The sequence below is a fragment of the Ovis canadensis genome, chromosome 5, assembly GCF_042477335.2.
Source record: "Ovis canadensis isolate MfBH-ARS-UI-01 breed Bighorn chromosome 5, ARS-UI_OviCan_v2, whole genome shotgun sequence".
Lineage (NCBI taxonomy): Eukaryota > Metazoa > Chordata > Mammalia > Artiodactyla > Bovidae > Ovis > Ovis canadensis.
The window spans coordinates 39,388,608-39,410,976 of NC_091249.1; the positions used below are offsets into that span (position 1 = coordinate 39,388,608).

At 40.1% G+C, this 22,369-nt stretch overlaps 1 protein-coding gene across 5 annotated transcripts in view; it reads right to left on the reverse strand.

The window, feature by feature from the left end:
- MEGF10 (multiple EGF like domains 10) overlaps positions 1-22,369 on the reverse strand; it is a 185,900-nt gene that overhangs the window by 133,027 nt on the left and 30,504 nt on the right. For all 5 annotated transcript variants that reach the window (XM_069591640.1, XM_069591638.1, XM_069591639.1 and 2 more), the window contains exon 2: positions 6,515-6,647. In XM_069591640.1, the coding sequence (XP_069447741.1) occupies positions 6,515-6,630 (116 nt within the window). In that variant the 5' untranslated portion in view covers positions 6,631-6,647. The remainder of the gene's footprint in view (positions 1-6,514; positions 6,648-22,369) is intronic.

Here is a 22,369-nt window from a genome sequence, read left to right on the forward strand (position 1 = left end):
CCAGTTCTAACTGTTGCTTCCTGACCTGCATACAGATTTCTCAAGAGGCAGGTCAGGTAGTCTGGTATTCCCATCTCTTTCAGAATTTTCCACAGTTTATTGTGATCCACACAGTCAAAGGCTTGGGCATAGTCAATAAAGCAGAAATAGATGTTTTTCTGGAACTCTCTTACTTTTTCCACAATCCAGTGGATGTTGGCAATTTGATCTCTGTTTCCTCTGCCTTTTCTAAAACCAGCTTGAACATCAGGAAGTTCACAGTTCACGTATTGCTGAAGCCTGGCTTGGAGAATTTTAAGCATCAATTTACTAACATGTGAGATGAGTGCAATTGTCTGGTAGTTTGAGTATTCTTTGGCATTGCCTTTTTTGGGGATTGGAATGAAAACTGACCTTTTCCAGTCCTGTGGCCACTGCTGAGTTTTCCAAATTTGCTGGCATATTGAGTGCAACATGTTCACAGCATCATCTTTCAGGATTTGAAACAGCTCAACCAGAATTCCATCACCTCCACTAGCTTTGTTCATAGTGATGCTTCCTAAGGCCCACTTGATTTCACATTCCAGGATGTCTGGCTCTAGGTGAGTGATCACACCATCGTGCTTATCTGGATCGTGAAGATCTTTTTTGTACAGTTCTTCTGTGTATTCTTGCCACCTCTTCTTAATATCTTCTGCTTCTGTTAGTAATCCTAAAGGAGATCAATCCTGGGTGTTCATTGGAAGGACTGATGTTGAAGCTGAAACTCCAGTACTTTGGCCACCTGATGCAGACAGCTGACTCATTGTAAAAGACCCTGATGCTGGGAAAGATTGAGGGCAGGAGGAGAAGGGGACGACAGAGGATGAGATGGTTGGATGGCATCACCGACTTGATGAACGTGGGTTTGGGTGGACTCCAGGAGTTAGTGATGGACAGGGAGGCCTGGCATGCTGTGGTTCATGGGGTCGCAGAGTTGCACACGACTGAGCAACTGAACTGAACTGAACTAAATTAGTTCGTTAGAACTAGATCTGATGCAGTATTCCCATAATTTCACATGCTATGTTATAGTGTTAAGATCCAATCGCCTTGGAGTACAAAAGCAATAATCAACTAAGGGACCTTGGCCAAACACTCGCCATTGCATATGATGGGGGAGCTGATTCCACAAGCAAATGTTAAAAGCGTTTTCATTAATTTCTTGCATCCTGGAAGGTTTCCTCAATAAGAGAAAATGTTAAAGCATATGAATTTCCTCTTCTGGACATTTGCTGCTCATTAATAGCTTACATTTGCAGGATGTTTCTCTGCTTTTAGGATATAAAAAAGCTCTTCTCTATAAAAGGGTAATTAAACCAGTAAGGGTTCCAATTCAACAAACATTTATTAAATAAATTCTATGTAATTCACACAGGGCTCTTAAAAGTGGCCAGCATGTAAAAGCTAAAATAACCTGCTTTTACTTTAACAGAGAAATATATACATTTTGGGGGAAATCAAACCATAAAATTTACCATGGTTGAGTATTTATTACCTTCAGTCTTGATACTTCTCATTAGAATTATTCATAGTCTCAAACTTAATGAATAACAGGCTAAATATAAATTACTTTTCACATTGATCAGATATTGAGGTTTCCACTCAGATTTAAAGGAGAACAATTCTGAGCCTCTTCACCCCAAATTTCCTTTCTATTCTTTTTCATACATTCTTTTTCTAAATAATCTCTGCTTTTTATTTCTCATTTTTAGTGATATTATAATCACACCAGAAAATCTGGAAAACAAATTTTTAAGAAGAAAGGGAGAAAATTGTGTAACTCTTACCTAATTACCCATAGCATTTTGCTGCACTTCTCTTACCATCCCTAGGGCTTTTTAGCTTTTAGCTTTAGTTTAGCTTTTTTCGCTTTTAAATGTTCATACTCATGCTAGCCACATAATTTTAAGTCTACTTTTTGAATTTAAGGGTATGTCATAAGCACTTTTCCCTGTTAGTAAATAGTCTTCAAATTATGACTGCCAAATACTTGTGACTACACCTAATTTGCTCAGTACCCACCTATCATTAAACAATCAAGTTGTCCTTTTCCAAGGGGCCACTTTAATGGAAGCTGTGTGCTCACACCATGAAGGCAAATGTCTCCAAGAACTGGAGGGCATCCCCTGCTCCTTACACTACTTCTTTGGATAATGCCTGGGCTGCTGTTTGAACTCAGTCAGCACCTTGGCTAACAGTCCACACCACCACGTTCATCTGCAGCTGCTCTTAAAAGTCACAGAATGGGAAGGGATCTTCTTGATTGTCTAGTCCAGAGGTCCCCAGCCTTTCTGGTACCAGGGACCAGTTTTGGGGAAGACAATTCTTCCACAGACCAGGACAGGGCTGGGGAGGGGGAAGGTTAGGGGATGATTCAAGCACATTGCATTAATTGTGCACTTTATTTCTATTATTATTACATCAGCTCTACCTCAGATCATCAGGCTTTAGATCCTGGAGTTTGGGGACACCTGGTCTAGTCCAATCCCGTTTTCATCACAGATAAGCCGCACTGAGCTCCTGGTACTAGTGGTCAGTCTAGAGCTGGCACTTTAACACCAAGACACCCAGATAACATCCTGTACCTCTGCTGCCTTGCAGATATTATAGAACATCAAAAGCTTCCAAAGCAAGCAGTGAAACTGTGGTATAAAAACTGAAGGTCCCTACTCTACACTATTTTCAGGCTCAAGATGCAAAACCCTTTATTTCCTGCTTGTTTGTTTCATCTTCTCAAACACACTGAAAACGTATCATCATCATGGTTTTAACCTATTAAGTATTATCTGGGGAGGAACCCCAGCAAGATTTAATATAAGGTCAAAGAACAGGGTAGGGGAAGCCATCATCACTTGGCCTCATTCCAAAGTGGTTAATTACATTTTTTCTGCCAAAATTATCCTGTTACTTTAATCAAATATGGTAATAATTATCATTGCTTATCTCTGCTCACTTCAGGAATGCAGCTTCAATTATGCCACTCCTGTGTCCCACCCCCAAGGGGTTAGGCAGAGAATGTTTCTTTTCATTTGTGTCTTCTTTAGAAGAAACCCTCGTAGGTGGAAATACTGAAACTCACACAACAGGGAAAGGAGATGGGGAGAAGGGACAGATGATTGATGGAGTTATTTATTTTCCAAAGGGATGCCGTTCAGAATTTCTCTAATAACAAGTTTCTCTTGTGTATTTTAAATGATTTAATTCTCCTTAATTTTACTTCAGGCTTCCCTGACATTGGCTGATAAAGAATCCAGCTGCAATGCAGGAGACCCCACTTTGGTTCCTGTAGCAGGAAGATCCGCTGGAGAAGGGATAGGCTACCCACTCCAGTATTCTTGGGCTTTCCTTGTGACTCAGGTGGTAAAGAATCCACCTGCAATGCGGGAGATTTGGGTTTAATCTCCAAGTTGGGAAGATCCTCTGGAGAAGAGAAAGGCTACCCACTCCAGTATTCTGGCCTGGAGAATTCCATGGACTAGTCCATGGGGTTGCAAAGAGTTGAACACAATTTCTAAGAATCACAACTGCTGCCTAAAAATGAAGTATACTTTTATTTGAAAACAAATGATTCAGTAGGTCTGGGGAGGGACCTGAGAGTCTGCGATTCCAAAAAGCTCCCAGCTGAGGTTCCTGCCACCACAGCTCCACGGACTCCACTCTGAGCAGCAAGACTGCAGGCGATTCCATGGCTCGGAACCACTGGTGACAGGTGGGTTTTAGTATAAGGAAAATCTACAATGAGTACTACTGGGCCTTACTACCAAAAATTTTCTCCCTGAAACTCATCTTCCTCTCCCCATTTCAATTCAAGCTCATTTCAGTTTTTGAGAATATAGGAGAATCTGTCACCGGCACCTTTATCTGTTCATTTTAATTTATACTCTTCTTCTCCATTCTTCTAAAACAAATTCTACTTTTCTTTAACCTTTCTTCAAAGAATCATTATCTAACCATGTAACAGAAAATTTATCAATGAGAAGATTGCAGCTGTCAACTTTTTCTTTTTAGTAGTTCATAGCAAAAATATAGGCAGAAGAAAATCTCCATCATTTTCCTATTTTTTCACACTGAATTTTCTTCCCCATTCGTATTTTCTCAGTTACTCCAATCACTTGTACAACAGTGAAATTCTATTAGGTTTAGAGTCTCCCCTGCTCACCACAACTACAGAAAGCCGACAGGCAGGAACAAAGACCCAGAACAGCCAAAAATAAATAAATTCATTCATTTGTTAAAAAAAAAAAAAAACACAAAGAGACTCATGCAAGATCACTGGACTCCTTCAATGAAAAAAACAAAACAAAACAGGGTTATTCTAAGCCAGTACCCTTTCTTATATTTATAAGGCCTTTTATTGTCCATGACAATTATAAGATAGGGCAATGTAAAAACAAACCGGAGGAAGGATCTTTTTCATGTTTTCTTTAAACAAAAAGTTAAGCATTCATCTAGGCCTGTATTTCAAATTGATCTTATCAATACAAAGTGACAAACCCACACGAATCTCTTCCCTGTCAAATCAGCTCTCTTCCTTTTATCTCTCCATATGTGATCACCGACCCAACAGACACGAGTTTGAGCAAACTCCAGGAGACAGTGAAGGACAGGGAAACTTGGCGTGGTACAGTTCATGCGGTCACCAAGAGTCAAACACGACTTAGCAAAACAACAACCATGCCCAATGACACGGCCACTCTTCCACACAGCAGGTTCTAAATCTCAGCCTTTTCTGCCTCTTTCACATCCATAGTTAATGTATTACCAAGATCTCTTGATTTTTATTTCACAGTACCTAACAAACTTGATTTTTCCTCCCATTTCAAAGCTATCATCCTCCAAGAAGTTCAACTACCAATGGACTCTCCCTTTTCTAAATTTGATATGTTCTTTTCATGTATTCATCAATTTATTTTTATTACTATAATCCTATGTATTACATAATTTGCTGGTGAAGTGTTTTATGGGAAGTTCTATGAAAATTATAAAGATAGTAGGCATTTCCTCCTCTTAAATTCTGTATAGTATAGTTAATATCAAATATATAGAACTTTACTACATATACATATTTCCACTTAAAGTTTCATAATGACAGAAGACTCTATTGATCAATCAGGAAAATACGCTTTGTTACCCTGCCATAATACGGCCAGCAGAGATGGGGGTGAGCCCTCACTGAAAACTAACACTGCGAATGAGGAATCAGTGTGCCCTGGAATAATACAGCTGCCATGCTTGAAAAACTCTGCGCTTTGAGCGTCCTTCCAGCGGGTGACACAGTGACTGGGATGTATGCTCTGAGCTGTACTCTTCTCGGTACTGAGGGTGACAGGAGCTTAATGTCATTGCATTTACAGCTATCACAACTACATACGACTCTCTAGTACTTGACACCTTCTATTTGTTTGAAAAAACCCGCAAGCGCAATGTTCATTTTGGATAAAGAAACATGTCCACACTTTTTTAGGGAGATAAGTAACAGGGTACGCTGCATTTGACTGCACTTCAGCATGACTAGATAGTTTGTGCTATTTCTGTGTTCCAAAAGGGGCTGTAAGTTTACCCAGATCTGGAGACTACCTCATTTGCTTTCATATAATGTAGTCAATCTTGCCCTCCTCCTGTATTGTATCGACGCTAGTGACGGTAAAGCATCGGCCTGCAATACGGGAGACCCGGATTCGATTCCTGGGTTGGGAAGATCCCCTGGAGAAGGAAACGGCAATCCACTCCAGCACTCTTGCCTGGAAAATCCCACGGACGGAAAAGCCTGATAGGCTACAGTCCACGGGGTCGCAAAGAGTCGGACACGACTGAGCGACTTCACTTTCACTTTCACTAGGCTTACTGGGTACAGTCCTCCGTGGCCTGCATGGCACTGGTTTCAAACTACCTTCCATCCTAGAAAGCCTGCCAATCACTGTCATCCACTGGTCTTTTTCAAGTCTCCAAGGACATCTCAGGTGACACTACTTCCATGCAGCCTAGCCAGTTACTCCAGAAATCAAGTCTTTCCTTTCAGGTCACCTACCACACTTTTTATGCCATCCATTTCAACGTTCTAGGACATTATCCCACACTGTCTTTCACTGCTCTCTCATTGATTCCCATGCGTAAGTAGGAACTCCACCATAATCCATATGCCCATAAGTTCAGCTCCACCAAATCATTGCAAATAGATACAGAGCAGAGGAAAGACCTCACAGAGATCATTTTAACTGATCTATGAATCTATGTTTTCCCCTATTTCACAAATACACCTCTGTTAGAATTAATATTGCAAGCTTAATATACATAACATATACTCTCTAAGACCAAGGTGAATTATACTATCCAATTTGTTACATATAATGAAATATTTTTACATGAAAGCAATTTTATAATCTCTTCTCAAATTCTAATTTTATATGTGATACTGATATTGATAGTATACAAAGGAATCTATCAGAAATTATTTCTCAGACTACCAAGAAATATTATTTCTCAGAACTATTACCTTTCCCAGTGGCTACACACATTAGGATCTTCAAGGTTCAGAGACGATGCCATCCTGATCCAGTGGCATAACAATAAACAGATAAAGCCCAGGCATGAGTTCGAGGAAATAACCATTGTTCCTGAAGAACAACCTACAAGAAAAAGAAATTCAAATTAAAGATGCATTAAAATGACCCCCCAAAGAATTCTTTTCAGTACAGTAACTATAAAGTGCCAGTTGTCACTAGCGCTGAAACATGAATAACGAGTCTTAGATTTAAATAGATGGGTCACCAGCTTTCATGGTCCAGGAGAGAGAGATATTTCTTATGTTGTCAGGAAGGCCACTATTTTGTAAATTACTAAAAAGTGCAAATCATCATTAATTGCCACCATAACAAAAGACCTTCTCATCCATGCCAGCCGACATTAAAGGAATCTACCAGAACAACTCAGGGCAACACAGGCTTCCAAATTCTCTCAGCAGGCATATTTCCCTTCTGGAAGGAGAGGGCACACAGAGGAATCTGGCCTCCTTTGTCCTAGAGGATAAATAATGGAACAGAAGGTCCATTGACTCGAGAGAGAGGCACCTCAGGCTTAAACTGAGGGTCATTCAGGAATTCATTCAACGCTCACTGAATGGCTACTCTATCCTAGGCACTGTGCGAATGCTGGGTGTGAAACACAGGTCTAGTTCTTGTTCCCGCCCACTACGATTTTCATAATTTAGTAATCGTGACACACATCTCTTTTACTTAGTGCTTCTGTCCCACCATCTGCTGAACAGAAACTAAACCAGTTGTTTTATAGAGGTTTCTACATAGGTGTACAGATAAAAAGTGTAAAGCTGTTTGGAGGTCAGTATTGGAAAAAAATGAAGCTGGTATTATTGTTGAGAGGAGGAAAGACCAAAAGAGGAAAAACAAATAGCAACACATCTACAAAAGAGTCAGGCCCACAAAGGAGACAGAAGAGGGAGGAGAATGTTCAAGGCAGAGGGGACACAGGTGAGGGAAGATCAGGCCCACTTAATGAGCTCAAATTAGCTCAGCTGGAGAAAGATGTGGGGTGGGGCACATCACCATGGATTTTATGACATGGCAAAGTATGTGAACCTCCTCCAAGGATTACAGAGAGCTAGGGAAGGGTGCAGGGTGACATTAGAAAGATTCCTGGCTGCAGGGGGAGCATGAACCGCAGGTGCAGACTATTAGACGGAGGTCAGGTGAGAGGCGACTGAGGGTGAAACACCGAAGAAACGCTGGGGTTGCAGGGAACTGAGTGAATCTGGGAGTTTTTCAGGAGGTGAAATGGACAGAATTTGGTGACTGAATGTGGGAGTCAAGGAGGGATGCCTGTTACAGCCCCTTGAGTGGAGAGTGAGCCACTCATGGAGATGGAAGCACAGAAGCTCTCTTCCTAAGAGGCAGGGCAGGGCCACGGTGGGGGGAATTTGGCACTTTATGAGGAGGAAAAGTTTGTCTCACTATATAAAATGGCTTCATATAATAATTATAAAAATAGACATGGAATTAGAAATAGCTGATCCAGGACCTCCCTGGCAGTTCAGTGGTTAAGAATCGGTGCTTCCAATGCAAGGGGTGGGCAGTGAAGGGGGAGAGGGGAGGGTTGATCCCTAGTCAGGGAAGTAAGATCCCACATGCCACACAACTCCCTCCAAAAAGGTGATCCATTTGCAAATTAAAAAGAAAGGAAGCATTAGCCTTCTTGTTGGTAAACCAGTGAAACTAGTAAAAATCGACCAGATTATGGGGCCCAGCAGTTACTTTCTGGGTGAGAGCTGGCATTCTGAGAAGTTATACTAACTTTCCACACCATGAGGTTACCAGGTTTTAGTATCTGGGAACAAAATTTATTGAGTGATAATCTTGGGGCATTAAAAGGCAAGTTTATCTTAAGTAATAAACAACAATACTGGCAAACACTGATCCTTAGGTAACAGTTTATCCTTCAAATTCAAATCCTTCTGTTCAAAATAGAACAATGAAGAAACATTAAATTCTTTAAAATCAAAACTGTTTATAGGCACAAGTATACATAGTATATTAGTATTGTAGCCCACCAGGCACCTCTGTCTATGGGATTTCCCAGGCAAGAATACTGGAGTGGGTTGCCATTTTCTTCTCCAGCTATGACAGGTTATCTATCTCTAATCCACAAAGGCTAAAACAAAAGAAAATGTTTGATTTGGAATATGGATAAATGTCATGAAATCGCAGGATAATTAAAAGATAGTGTAAGCCACTATGAGAAGCAGTAAAATCTTTAAAAGGGGGATTCTAATCATCACGAAGTAATTCCAACATACAAAGCATAAATGACTAGCCAAAATATGGCTTATAAATTAATTCAAATTACAGATGTTTCTCACAGGCTAATCATCATGAAGTTGTAAAATCTGAAGCTTAACATTACATAATTAAAGAAGCTATTCTGCTTAACAGGAATAAATTAAAAGTAATGATAATGATGATGATAAACAACAACAGCTAACATTTCCTGATGGTTCCTGTGTGCTAGGCACAGTACTGAACCTTTCACATGAATTATCTATTTAATCCACACAGTAACTTAAGTAGGCATTTTTATCATCCCCATTTCACAGCTGAAGACACATCATATATTGTAATGTTTTTCTCATCCATCAAAAACGTAATCCTTTCATATACTATATTTGGTTGTAACAAATAAGCATGGCAAATATCTCTGTCTCATTGTCTTATCTGTACCAGGTAAATATTCTGTTTCAACGAAGTATGAAGTATGCATCTTAACTTTCATCCTTTCCTCAGAGACCAAACAAGAGCCAGTCAGCAGTAATCTGCCATCCACTCACAAACAATTATCCCAAATTGGAAAGTTTATATCCTGAGTCACCATCTCAGACTCAACCCATCCATTTCCCAATTAGAAATGTTTAGTCTGTACAAAGTTGGAAACTGCTGGAAGCAATGAATCAAACTGCCAAGAAAAGGGAAGAGTCTGTTCTCTTTGAATGCAAAAATTTTAGCGTTAATTTGGTATCTCTTTTTGCTTTGCACTTGATGCACTGCCCTGTGAAGGCTTTAACATTTCTACAGGGATGTCAGAGAAAAAAAAAGAAAAAGCAGAATTTGGTCATCTCCTTATTGCTTCTGAAATTCAGCACAGAGAAAAATCAAACCGCATTGCAAAGTTGCTGGTGGTGTTCACGGACGGGAAAATGTCAGTACATTTATAACAAAAGTAAATATATGTAGCTCATGGGGTCGCAAACACGACTGAGCGACTTCCCTTTCACTTTTCACTTTCATGCATTGGAGAAGGCAATGGCAACCCACTCCAGTGTTCTTGCCTGGAGAATCCCAGGGACGGGGGAGCCTGGTGGGCTGCCATCTATGGGTCACACAGACTCGGACACGACTGAAGTGACTTAGCAGCAGCAGCAGCAGCAGCCTTATTCCCGGAGCATTTTCCAAATCAAAATTAGAAAATTAACTGAGTTTTAGAACAATCTACATTAAAGCATATAACGTTCAAGGCAAAAAAATTGCTAGATCAAGAAGGGAAGGTGCAAATTCACACGAAGTGATTAAAATCACTTGAGAAAATAATTCAAATATTATACATGGTAGGGGGAGAAGACATTTTACAAATGTGCCAATGAGCTATAAAGGAGTGTAGAAATGCAACATTTCCCTGTATTCAGAAACATGGGCGGTCCTTTTGTTTGTCTTGTCACTGATAGGCAATCAAAACAAGTGGATAGGGCATCACATATACTCTTTCCCTATTTGATTCGTTTTCTTTCATAGGGTTTGAGGAGTAAATGTGTGCACCTTTTTTTCTTTGCGTCTACCCTGAAGGAAGAAAGTTCCATGAACATTTTTCTTCATTTCTGTTTTAAACTATATCATCTTGTCTGAGACTATAATCTGTCCACCTTAGGGTGTACATGAAAACAAAATACAATCCTTCAAAAATAGCACTATTTCAACTGAAAATAAAAGGCAACACAGATATGCTTTCTTGAAACAGACATTTTAAAAATATTCAAAACTCTAAATTGGTTGTTAAACTACCCCTACCTACCCAGTCTTTGCCTTCAAATAACGTTCCTTGTGGTTACGTTTAACAAAATTTTAAACATAAAAAAATAGTCATTTGCATGAACCCCCTAGTGTCAAACTTGATTGCATTCCATATCATTCACTTAATTATGATAGAAAAATCAAAACAGAAAATCAGTACAACTGATTAGCATTGCTAAAGTGCTCCTATTAGAAAGAGGAAACACAGCAGGCAGAGTTAACTCTTACTGCCTACTCTGAAGGCAGGCTTTGCCCATTCTGATACAAAAACCACAGTAAACAACCAGGTGGAATAAAATCATCACAATGGATGAGTCTGTGTTGTGATGATGGGGAGCAGTTTCTCTATCAGTGTGATGGGGGAAATAAATAACAGGGCGTTGACTTGCTAATTTATTTTTGCAACAACAGAAGGATAAATGATTCCAGACAATTCTTTCTGGCTCTAAAATTTATCTCCTCGCTAGAAACATTAACTGCACACATAGAAATGATGTGAGCGCCCTCGCCCAGTGCTGTTTCAAGCTCACTACTCTAAAATGCTCTCGTAGTTCTCTAGATGAAGTGATTTATTACAAACAGCCACATTTTCATAATTTCACACCCCTCCCCCAGGGTACCAAAGAGTCACCTAGTCCACTGATCACTGTATCATGTTATCTACAAGTGTTAAAAGTGTTAGCTGCTCAGTCGTGTCCGACTCTGTGAAACCCCATGGACTGTAGCCCACCAGGGTCCTCCTCATGAAATTCTCCAGGCAAGAATACTGGCGTGGTTAGCCATTTCCTTCTCCAGGGGATCTTCCCAATGCAGGGATCGAATCTGGTCTCCCACATTATAGGCAGATTCTTTACCATCTGAGCTACCAGGGAAGCCCTCATGTTATCTATAAAGGATGTACTAACTTTACCTTGAACCACACAGAAAGGCTACCCAAATGTGCTGTGTTCTTCCTGGAGCTCTGAGCCTGTGAATAGCATATCAGAAGTCCAGCTTCAGGGTATTTAAGATGTCAAAAGAGGAATGCTTGCCCGGTTGCCCCAAGAATAACCTCAGATGAAAACTTCCATGGAAATACTACTTCACTGATCAAAGGAATCCTTGAGGCACTGTCCTGATTTCTATTTTCACTGTCCAAAGCTAGTTATTTTAACAACATTTTACTTTACTCAAGCGTAACTATTCACTGGAGGCAGTACAATGCCATCCATTTTTGTCTGGGCATCCTCACGTCATGTTGCTAACATCAAACACCACACCCAAGGTATGCTTCTAAGTCAAACTAAATCACGCTGCAATGGCAGCCACCCAGAATTCCTTGGAAGCTTCTAAAAGCAAAAGGTAAATGAGTGTGGCTATTAACATTTAATAAAAGAAAAATATTCTCAATTCCTATTGTATAAACTTAAAAAGGTTTTATAATCAACCAAAAAAATAAATAAAAACCCCTATACATTAGCATGAACTGGATATTCTGGCATTCACTGAGCACTTTACATCAAGCAAAAACTGGGCAAACCCCTGAGGATGCCAGCCACTGAATTACCTGAGGGGGCTCACACCACGTGCAATGAGGGGGCCACAACAGATCATCTCAAGGAACAGCCACGATTAAGGATTAAGACTGAAAGAGCTGCTAGGGGAACACAGAGGTATAGCCTTACCTACTTAAGCAGCCAACCCCACAAGTGTAATTAAGTGGCATTCAGGGAGAGTTTAGGGGAGGCCAGGGTCACCGCTTATCATCAGCTCTGGAAAGTATCCTACAACATCCCTATAAATCCGTGTCCTACAACATATGGGGGGAATCCACATACAATATTCACTGAGGATCTAAGCACAAGCAACTATAAGGAGTATTACATCTTATAAGGCATGGTCTCTAGCTTTATAAGTTCAAAATCTACTAGGGAGAAAGATTATAAATAAAATTATTTGCCAGATGAGTCAATGCAGAATGAAAATGCCTAGAGTTTTAAGAGGGAAAAAAAAATCAATGTGAGCAATGAAGGCTCATGAAAGAGCAAACTTAAAAGAAGTTTTCAAAAGGAAAAGAACTAGAAATAACTGAGTATACGCCTTACATCTCTCAGATGTAATTTCATTGGCTGAGATTAAATGCTTTACGTGAAATCAATGGCACCCCACTCTAGTACTCTTGCCTGGAAAATCCTATGGACGGAGGAGCCTGGTAGGCTGCAGTTCATGGGGTCGCTAAGAGTCGGACACGACTGAGCGACTTTACTTTCACTTCTCACTTTCATGCACTGGAGAAGGAAATGGCAACCCACTCCAGTGTTCTTGCCTCTCCAGGGACGGGGGAGCCTGGTGGGCTGCCATCTATGGGGTCGCACAGAGTCGGACACAACTGAAGTGACTTAGCAGCAGCAGCAGTGATTTAAACAGGGCTGGCTATGACTGCGATGTCTGCTATCTGCCCTAGGCATCACTTCAGGATTAAAGGAAGACTTTGGGTTAAACATGAGTACAATGGGGAGGGGCCATGAGGCAGAGACAAAAGTATGAGCCAAGCCTCAGAGAGGACAAAAGAAGGTCTTATAAGGAACTGTGAGCAGCAGTGCTAGAAAAGAAGGAACGCTTTTTGATGAAGAGGCTTGAACTTTAGGCTAAGGAGTTCAGATGGATTTTATCCTGTCTGCAGTGGAGAACACTTGAGTCTTGGAGCAGGGTGCATTATTTGATAACAGAGGCATTTTAGACATTAACACAGAGTAGGTGTTCAAAATCCAACCAAGGAAATGGCATCAGCCTCCTGCAGGGAAAATGGATGCATTCAGGTTTGGGGTGGAACTGCCTGTCCAAGGTTGGTTGGTTGTCTAAGGAATAGGAAATGCATGAGAAACCAATGAAAGAAAGCATTGGCAGATTTGGGAGAAACATAGAAAATAGGGTCAATATTAGGGAGAGTTATTTTGCGTTTAAACCATTTTGAATCCCAGTTATATTTTCTCAGTCTGGTCTATTTTAATCTCCCTCTGGGGGGGGAAAAAAATCTCTTCTTTAATAGAAAAAGACATCAAATACTACTTCTCATTCCAGAATTTACTAAATAAAATTATATCTATTTTCCTAAACGTCTCACAATTTCACATTCTTCAGTAACATTCCTACCCATTCTTCCCAACATCAGTTCAGTTCAGTTCAGTTCAGTCGCTCAGTCGTGTCTGACTCTTTGCGACCCCATGAACCGCAGCACGCCAGGCCTCCCTGTCCATCACCAACTCCCAGAGTCCACCCAAACCCATGTCCATTAAGTCGGTGATGCCATCCAACCATCTCATCCTCTGTCGTCCCCTTCTCCTCCTGCCTCCAATCCCTCCCAGCATCAGACTCTTTTCCAATGAGTCAACTCTTCGCATGAGGTGGCCAAAGTACTGGAGCTTCAGCTTTAGCATCATTCCTTCCAAAGAAATCCCAGGGTTGATCTCCTTCAGAATGGACTGGTTGGATCTCCTTGCAGTCCAAGGGACTCTCAAGAGTCTTCTCCAACACCACAATTCAAAAGCATCAATTCTTCGGAGCTCAGCCTTCTTCACAGTCCAACTCTCACATCCATACACAACTACTGGAAAAACCTTACCTTGACTAGACAGACCTTTGTTGGCAAAGTAATATCTCTGCTTTTCAATATGCTATCTAGGTTGGTCATAACTTTCCTTCCAAGCAGTAAGCATCTTTTAATTTCATGGCTGCTATCACCATCTGCAGTGATTTTGGAGCCTAAAAATATAAAGTCAGCCACTGTTTCCACTGTTTCCCCATCTATTTGCCATGAAGTGATGGGACCAGATGCCATGATCTTTGTTTTCTGAATGTTGAGCTTTAAGCCACTTTTTCACTCTCCTCTTTCACTTTCATCATGAAGCTCTTTAGTTCTTCTTCACTTTCTGCCATAAGGGTGGTGTCATCTGCATATCTGAGGTGATTGATATTTCTCCCGGCAATCTTGATTCCAGCTTGTGCTTCTTCCAGCCCAGCGTTTCTTATGATGTACTCTGAGAAGTTAAATAAGCAGGGTGACAATATACAGCCTTAACGTACTCCTTTTCCTACTTGGAACCAGTCTGTTGTTCCATGTCCAGTTCTAACTGTTGCTTCCTGCCCTGCATACAGATTTCTCAAGAGGCAGGTCAGGTGGTCTCGTATTCCCATCTCTTTCAAAATTTTCCACAGTTTATTGTGATCCACACAGTCAAAGGCTTTGGCATAGTCAATAAAGCAGAAATAGATGTTTTTCTGGAACTCTCTTGCTTTCTCCATGATCCAGCGGATGTTGGCAATTTGATCTCTGGTTCCTCTGCCTTTTCTAAAACCAGCTTGAACATCAGGGAGTTCACGGTTCACGTATTGCTGAAGCCTGGCTTGGAGAATTTTGAGCATTACTTTACTAGCATGTGAGATGAGTGCAATTGTGCAGTAGTTTAAGCATTCTTTGGCATTGCCTATGAAAAATACCAATTTGGGGGGCTGTACAAAAACAACAACGAAGAAAAGCCCTATATCTCTTTTATAAGATACACTCTTTCCCTTTCATGATAATTATGTTTTGGCAGTGCTAGTTACACCCTGTTGTTGTAGCCAGACTCCCAGATGGCCACCAATGAATTCTGTCTTGTGTAAACCCTTCTTACAATGAGTAGATTTATGTAACCAACGATATTATAAAACTGACAGAATATAACTTCCGCACTTAGGTCATCAAAGGCACCGCAGTTTCCATCTTGCTTTGTGGATCACCTCTGCAGAAAACCAGCTGCCATGTTATTAGGACACATCAACTGAGGCCTTCTGCCATCAGCCATGTGAGTGGATCCTCCAGTCCCTGTCAACCTCCAGATGACTGCAGCCCTTGCTGACATCCTGGCTACAACCTCATGAGACCCTGAGCCAGAACCACGAACCAAGCTTCTCTCAAATTCCTGACCCACATAAGCTACAAGATAATAAATGTTTGTTGCTTTAAGCCACTAAGTTTTGAGGTATTTTGTTACACAGCAATAGATACCCAATATGCCTATATTTCAAATATGGCTAATACAGAAAGTATTTTGACATCGAAAACAGTTCTCAAAAATGCCCACCATTAGTTGGCATCTCCACTATCAGTTGTCCATGGAAGAAACCACCCACAATGCTTCTGAAATCTTTTCTCTGCATTAAAACTCCTGTCAAGAGCTCGCCATCTTCCAATTGCAGTTTAACTTACTGTGTCCCCAGAGGCATGACCTTACAAAGCCTGTGTTTTAAGGTACATCTGCCACTTTTCCACACAAAGCACTGTCCCAAATTATCCTGCTATTTATCCTTAACCATTTAACATTAGACTATCCAGAGGAATTGACCTGCTTCACAATAACTTAGAGAGTTTATCCAGTGCTCTGTGCAATGTCATTTGTAAAATATTAAGTGAATAGATTTTGGAATCTTCCCTAGGTAATTTTTCATCTACAAATAAATTTTCCTTTATTCCTAGTTTTCTATATTATCTTTGATTAGATGGTATATTGGAGAAGGAAATGGCAATCCACTCCAGTCCTCTTGCCTGGAAAATCCCATGGACAGAGGAGCCTGGCGGGCCACAGCCCATGGGGTCGCAAAGAGTCGGACACGACTGAGCGACTCCACTTTCACTTTCACTTTCAGATGGTATATAAAATTTGTTACATTTTGTTAACACTTCATTTTAAAATAATTTCAAATGTACTTGAAAGCCATAAAAATAGAACAGAGACTCACCAGTTGCTAACACTTTGCCACATTTACTTTATCACTATCTACCCACACATACATAGGCAATATATATACATTTCATTAACCATTTGAAAGTAAACTGAGTACACTGTATATATGCTAATACTTCTAAATACTTCAATCTACATTTCCTAAGAATAAGAATGTTCACCCATATAGTCCAATTGTCTAACTGAGGAAATTTAACACTGATGCTATACTACCATCTAATATGTAGACCTATTTCAAATTTCACTATGTCCTAATAATGTAATTATTTTAACAGTCTTTCACACAGATACTCTTCAAAGCCTTTGCTGAAAAACAAACATTTGTTCTCTCAATCAGCAAACAGTGGTGAAGGTGATCTATGCCCTCAATGAGTTTACAACATAATGTGAGAGGTATATCATTGTTGTTCAGTTGCCAGGTCATGTCCGACCCTCTGCGATCCCATTGAGCTGGTTATATCATAACAAGACAATAAAAACTGTGATTAGGGTCCAAATAAGTTACAAAGTAAGTATGGGAGTTTGAAAAGTATTTCTAGCTGGTGAGCAGGGATAAGAGGTGCCATATTGAGGACTGTGCTGGGTAGACAGCGTAGAAGAGGTTGCACCAGAAGGAACTAGGAGGTGCAAAAGCGGAAAGCAGATTCCCAGAGGGAAGAGCCAATGGGCAAGGCTGTCTGGACCACAGAGTGGAAAAGCTTGCGAATGGAAGAGGAACTATAGAGACAGGCCAGAGATGGTACTGAATGTTATGGTTTAAGATTCACTCAAGATAAAATATCCAAACACAACATGAGACCTCAGGCAGTCTAAGAATAAATGTGTATAAGAAAAATGAACTGGAAAATAAAATTTGATCAGCCCAGAAAGAAAAGGAGACTTACTGTTTTTTGTTTTCTTTCAACCAACAACACTGATTAAAGAAGCTGAACATTGCAGGTTTGACCAATCCCTTGACGCAATATAAACAGGAAAAAAAAATCCAATGAAAATAGAATGAATAACAAAAGAAGGCAATCTCCTTTAGAAAGGAAAAGTCAAATTAAGGTAAAGGGTGGCAGTGGTTTAGTTGATAAGTCATGTCTGACTCTTTGGGGACTCCATGGACTATAGCTCACCAGGTCCCTCTGTCCAAGGTATTTTCCAGGCAAGAATACCGGAGTGGGTTGCCATTTCCCTCTCAAGGGGATCTTCCGCACACAGGGATTGAACCTGGGTCTCCTGCACTCCTGGAGAAGGGACAGGCTACCCACTCCAGTGTTCTTGGGCTTCTCTAGTGACTCAGCTGGTAAGGAATCCATCTGCAGTGTGGGAGACCCGGGTTCAATCCCTGGGTTGGGAAGATCCCCTGGAGAAGGGAAAGGCTGCCCACTTCAGTATTCCAGCCTGGAGAATTCCATGGACTGTACAGTTCATGGGGTCGCAAAGAGTCGGACACGACTGAGCGACTTTCTCTTTCACTCCTGCACTGCAAGCAGATTCTTTACCAACTGAGCCACTAGGAGGGTAAGAGGAGAAATTAGTTCTCTGATGTGCAGCAGGATACTTGAGTGTCAGCAGAATCTTAGGTTTTTTTCTTGCACCTGGGGGTAGGGGAAAGACAAAGATAATAGTATTTGCACAATCCCTTTCTCAGAAGGGTCCTTTTCAGTGGCACATACTATAGCAGGATAGACGATGGTCATTCTGTACCATCACTGGTATGACAAGGGACACCTACATTAGTCACCTGCTTGCCAATTCTAGGCCATTGTGCTATCCCTCAGTTCCTGAGCTACTCAACCATCAGGTACATCTGAGCAATCCAAGTCAAGCCTTCCTTTCCTCCAAGGTCATTTCTTAGAATAGAAAATACAGAGGAACACAAACCCCATAAGGAGAAGAGTTTCCATGGAATTAAGATGTTATACAGAGGATGAGATGATTGGATGGCATCACCAACTCAATGGACACGAGTCTGAGTAAGCTCCGGGAGTTGGTGATGAACAGGGAAGCCTGGCATGCTGCAGTCTAGGGGGTCATAAAGAGTCAGACACAACTGAGTGACTGAACTGCACAAAATTTCCCTGTCAATTGCATCTATCTAGATTCTATTAAGGCAAACACACATAGAGTATTGCTCTACTTTTAATACTTCCTAACAGGCTATATAATTAACATTTTATATATATATATATATATATATATATATATCTTAACATTCATTTGGCTCCCCCAAATTTTCCATGGCACTATATATGTCCTGGGTCCACAGAGCTTTTGTGCTAAAAAAAAAAAGGGGGGGGGGACAGAAAGTTACAGTTTAAGGCCTTATGGAATCCAATCAAAACTCTTTCATTTTATGGGTGGAATAATTGAAGCCGTAATGATGAATGTCTCCACCATGATCCAGAGCTAATTTGTGAGTGGTTTAAAACTAGAAAACCCAGAACTCAGGTTTCTTAACTCCAGTCAAACTACCTCTCCATCAGGTATAACAGTCATCGTCTTTCTAAAATAATACTCTATCTGTGCATTGGAGCCTGTTAAAATGCAAATTCATTCAGAGTTAGATTTCTAAGTGACTAAGCTATTTCCTGGTCAAAACTGAAAATGTGAATTAGCAAGTACACAAGGTATTTCCATGTTTAGACTGCCCAGATGTTTCAAACAGTCCGTGACAGCACAACCCCATGGCCATTCTTCCCTGGGCTACTCAGTTCAGAACCACTAACCCAGACCAGGATGCGGAGTGACCACAGACATCTCAAGCAGCAGGCATTGCCACAGGAAGAGTCTGGACACATTTAGCCTCATGGTTTTAAACCCACATGGTGAAAAGCTTTGAAGCGTTCAGACAAAATGTGAGGGAAACGCTGAGGAAGTGCAAGTAGGCAGGAGGTAATTACTCAAAGCTGTACTTGGCCAGGAGGACGTTCAGGAGAAAACGCAGGGGCTGTCATCCCTCCCACTTGCACTTCCTCACCAACAGCATCTATATGCAAATCTGAGAAGCCACAACCCCAACCCCAACTTTATGGTTCTTAAAATAGGACTTTGTTTTAGCAGCTCAAGTGACACATGCTGAAGCAGCACCACCGCTTCCTGTGGTATCTAGACAGATCTTTCAAAAAAAAAATATATAAAAAAAATAAAATAAAATCAAGGTTTTGAGTTGGTAAAAAAAAAAAAAAAAAAGAAGAAGAAGAAGAAGTGACCCTGTCTGACCCTGAATCATAGTTGGGAAACAATCTCATATTGTTAGGAAAGTTAACAGCCATTCTCCAAACTACTTCCTTCATTCACATTATCCATAACAATCTCTTCCGATTCCCCGGCATCTCCTTATTTGTCCTTCTCCACCATTTTCAGGGAAATTCAGCGTCTGGATGCTACGGCAACCAAAAGGTACAGCAACTGACATTGTAATCTGGCCCAGAATCAAACTTCAATCACTAATGGTTTCACTCGTTCTCACTTTGCTTCCAGCTCAGAAATATTAGCCAGGAGAGAAGCTTTAATGGCAATGTGTCTTTCTTATAAACCTCCAGAATGCCTAAAATTCATCTACTTTTTGTGTGAAAATAGCTATTGGCAGGAAGTTGGTCCCATACTCTAATGTCATGGACAATGATGCCATGATCAAGTGAAATTCTGTGTACACCCAAGGTCACAAACCTACTTCATAAACAGCTTCTCAAGACCCTTGTACAACATTATGACTTGCTACACATGAAGATAATAAAGATGAAATTACTTTTGTTCCCCTGCAACTGATGTCAGTCTTAGCAGAATAGAAATACACAAATTATAGGCTCCAGAGTTCTTATAAAAGTTTGTCACTAAAATACCGAAAAAATGGCCCGAACTTTAATCAGGCAACTAGTGAATGCTCCTTTTCATTCCAAGGAGGAGGAGTTCACTCACAGTGGGTTATGCCCACCCAATCTGTGCATCGAAGGAGTGGAGTAGACACAGCCTCATAAAAGCTTTGTTAATGGCTGAGGCAAAGGAGCTGATGAAAGATAAATGGACATTCCAAATCCTCAGCACAATGATGCCTTTTTGGTTCTTTGTGATATCCTTAGTGCCTAGAACAGCACCTCCCGTGGTGGATTCATGTCAATGTATGGCAAAACCAATACAGTATTGTACAGTAAAATAAAGTAAAAATAAAAATTTTTTTAAAAATGAATGAATGGAGAACAAATGACTAAATGAATTCAAAGAATGATAAAGTACAGAGAAGAGTCAAGTATGTAGACTTAACTAAAGACTTTAGGAAGACTAGCTTGAAGAAAAAGGTTTGGGTCTGGTAGGACTTCTCAAGCAAGATTTGGAACTGAGGAAATGAACAAATCAAAATCTGTTGAAAGCAAATATATTCCAAACCATGGGTTTTTCAAGAACTAATAATGCTTATATACTATGAGGCCATTGTGTGTCTCTTATATAACTTTAACTTCCTTTTATTTTTAAAAAATTCTGGTGGAAGACTAGGTTACTTTGAAATAGGGCATCATTTTACAACTCTTTTGGGTATTTAATTTTTCTCTCTCATTCTCAGCCAATTATGCTTGATCTTCTTATTGGAAATGTTTCTTGTTAATCTATTTTTCATTACTTTTTAGGGCTTAAGGCAATTTTCCAATGGCAAAATCATTGCAAGAGTTGTCATTTCTTATCTCAAGTTTTTATAAGCTTTGTATATTCTAGGGTGATTTTACAACTATCTTTTAACATAATCTTTGGCAATTTTATCGGCTTTCCAAAGTACTTTTAAAATTCATTTTCAGTCAGTAATGCCAATTGTATCTAACATCTCACAGAAAAACTCAACCAAATTTTTTGGCCAACTCAATACTTAGAATGCTCCCAGCACTTTAAATTCCTTATCACTTTTGGGAAATGGCCAATATTTTTTGGCTCTTCCTGAGTCATTAAGTTTTTAAATTTTATATTAATATTGATATCTGAAATAAAGAGTTGAGAGATATATGCCTCTATCATTTATTATTAACTTAGTTTCTCTCTTCAGTCTAACTACAGCAATGAACCATTCAGTAGTATTGGTCTTTTAGTTTGACCTTTTGCTGCAAAGATAAAGTAGGTTTCAAAGCCAAGTTTTTCAACTTATCTTTTTTTCCAATTAACCTCCAGTTCGTCCTCCATGTTGTCACCAATTCTCTCAAAACACAAATCAGAACGTCAGAATTTCATACTTAAAGCTTTTGAGAACTCACCTTTGTGGTCAAGTCCAAACTGGCCTTCATTCACTCAACATGATCTGAGTGAGCTGTGTCACCCAGCAAGTTCACACAGCTATTTATCACTTCTAAATATCACTTGAACAATCCTTGCTACTTGAATTTCCCCAAATATTACATGTTCTCACTTCTCTCTCTTTCCCCATGTTATTCTCTCTTCTTGGAATGTCTGTAACTATCTGGCCAACTTAATTTTCACCAGTTCCTCAAGAATCAAAAATTACTTCCTCTTAGAATAGCTCCCAGGCCAATCTAAACATTCCTCTTTGCCCTCATAACCCCTGGGGCATCAGGGAATAGATGATGTGGACTGTCAGAGTAAAAACACATTATTTTCTTGGCCATTTTCTTACTCATCTCTCCACTAGTTGGTGAATTCCCTGACAGGGAATTCATCTCTACATGTTCATCTCTACATCATCTCTACATGTTCTTTCCATATATGCAGGCCTCAATAATGTTTCTTAACCACTGATTGAATGAATTAATGACCCACAGGAAAAAAATAAACCTCAGAATATGTACATCAGTTGTCCTGTATCTTGAAATATTTTTCCCAATATTAAAAAAAAGAAATGAAAGGTCCAAGTTTTATCCCATTTAATTGTTAAACTAGACTATTGCAAAAGGAAATCCTGGAGTTGAAATAAAATGATTGCAATACCAGTGAATATAAACACAGAAAAACAATGAAAGCTTTACTAGAAAAATACTTGCTCTAATTAGAGAAAAAAGGCATTGCTTCTATAGAAAACTTATAGATATCTTTCAA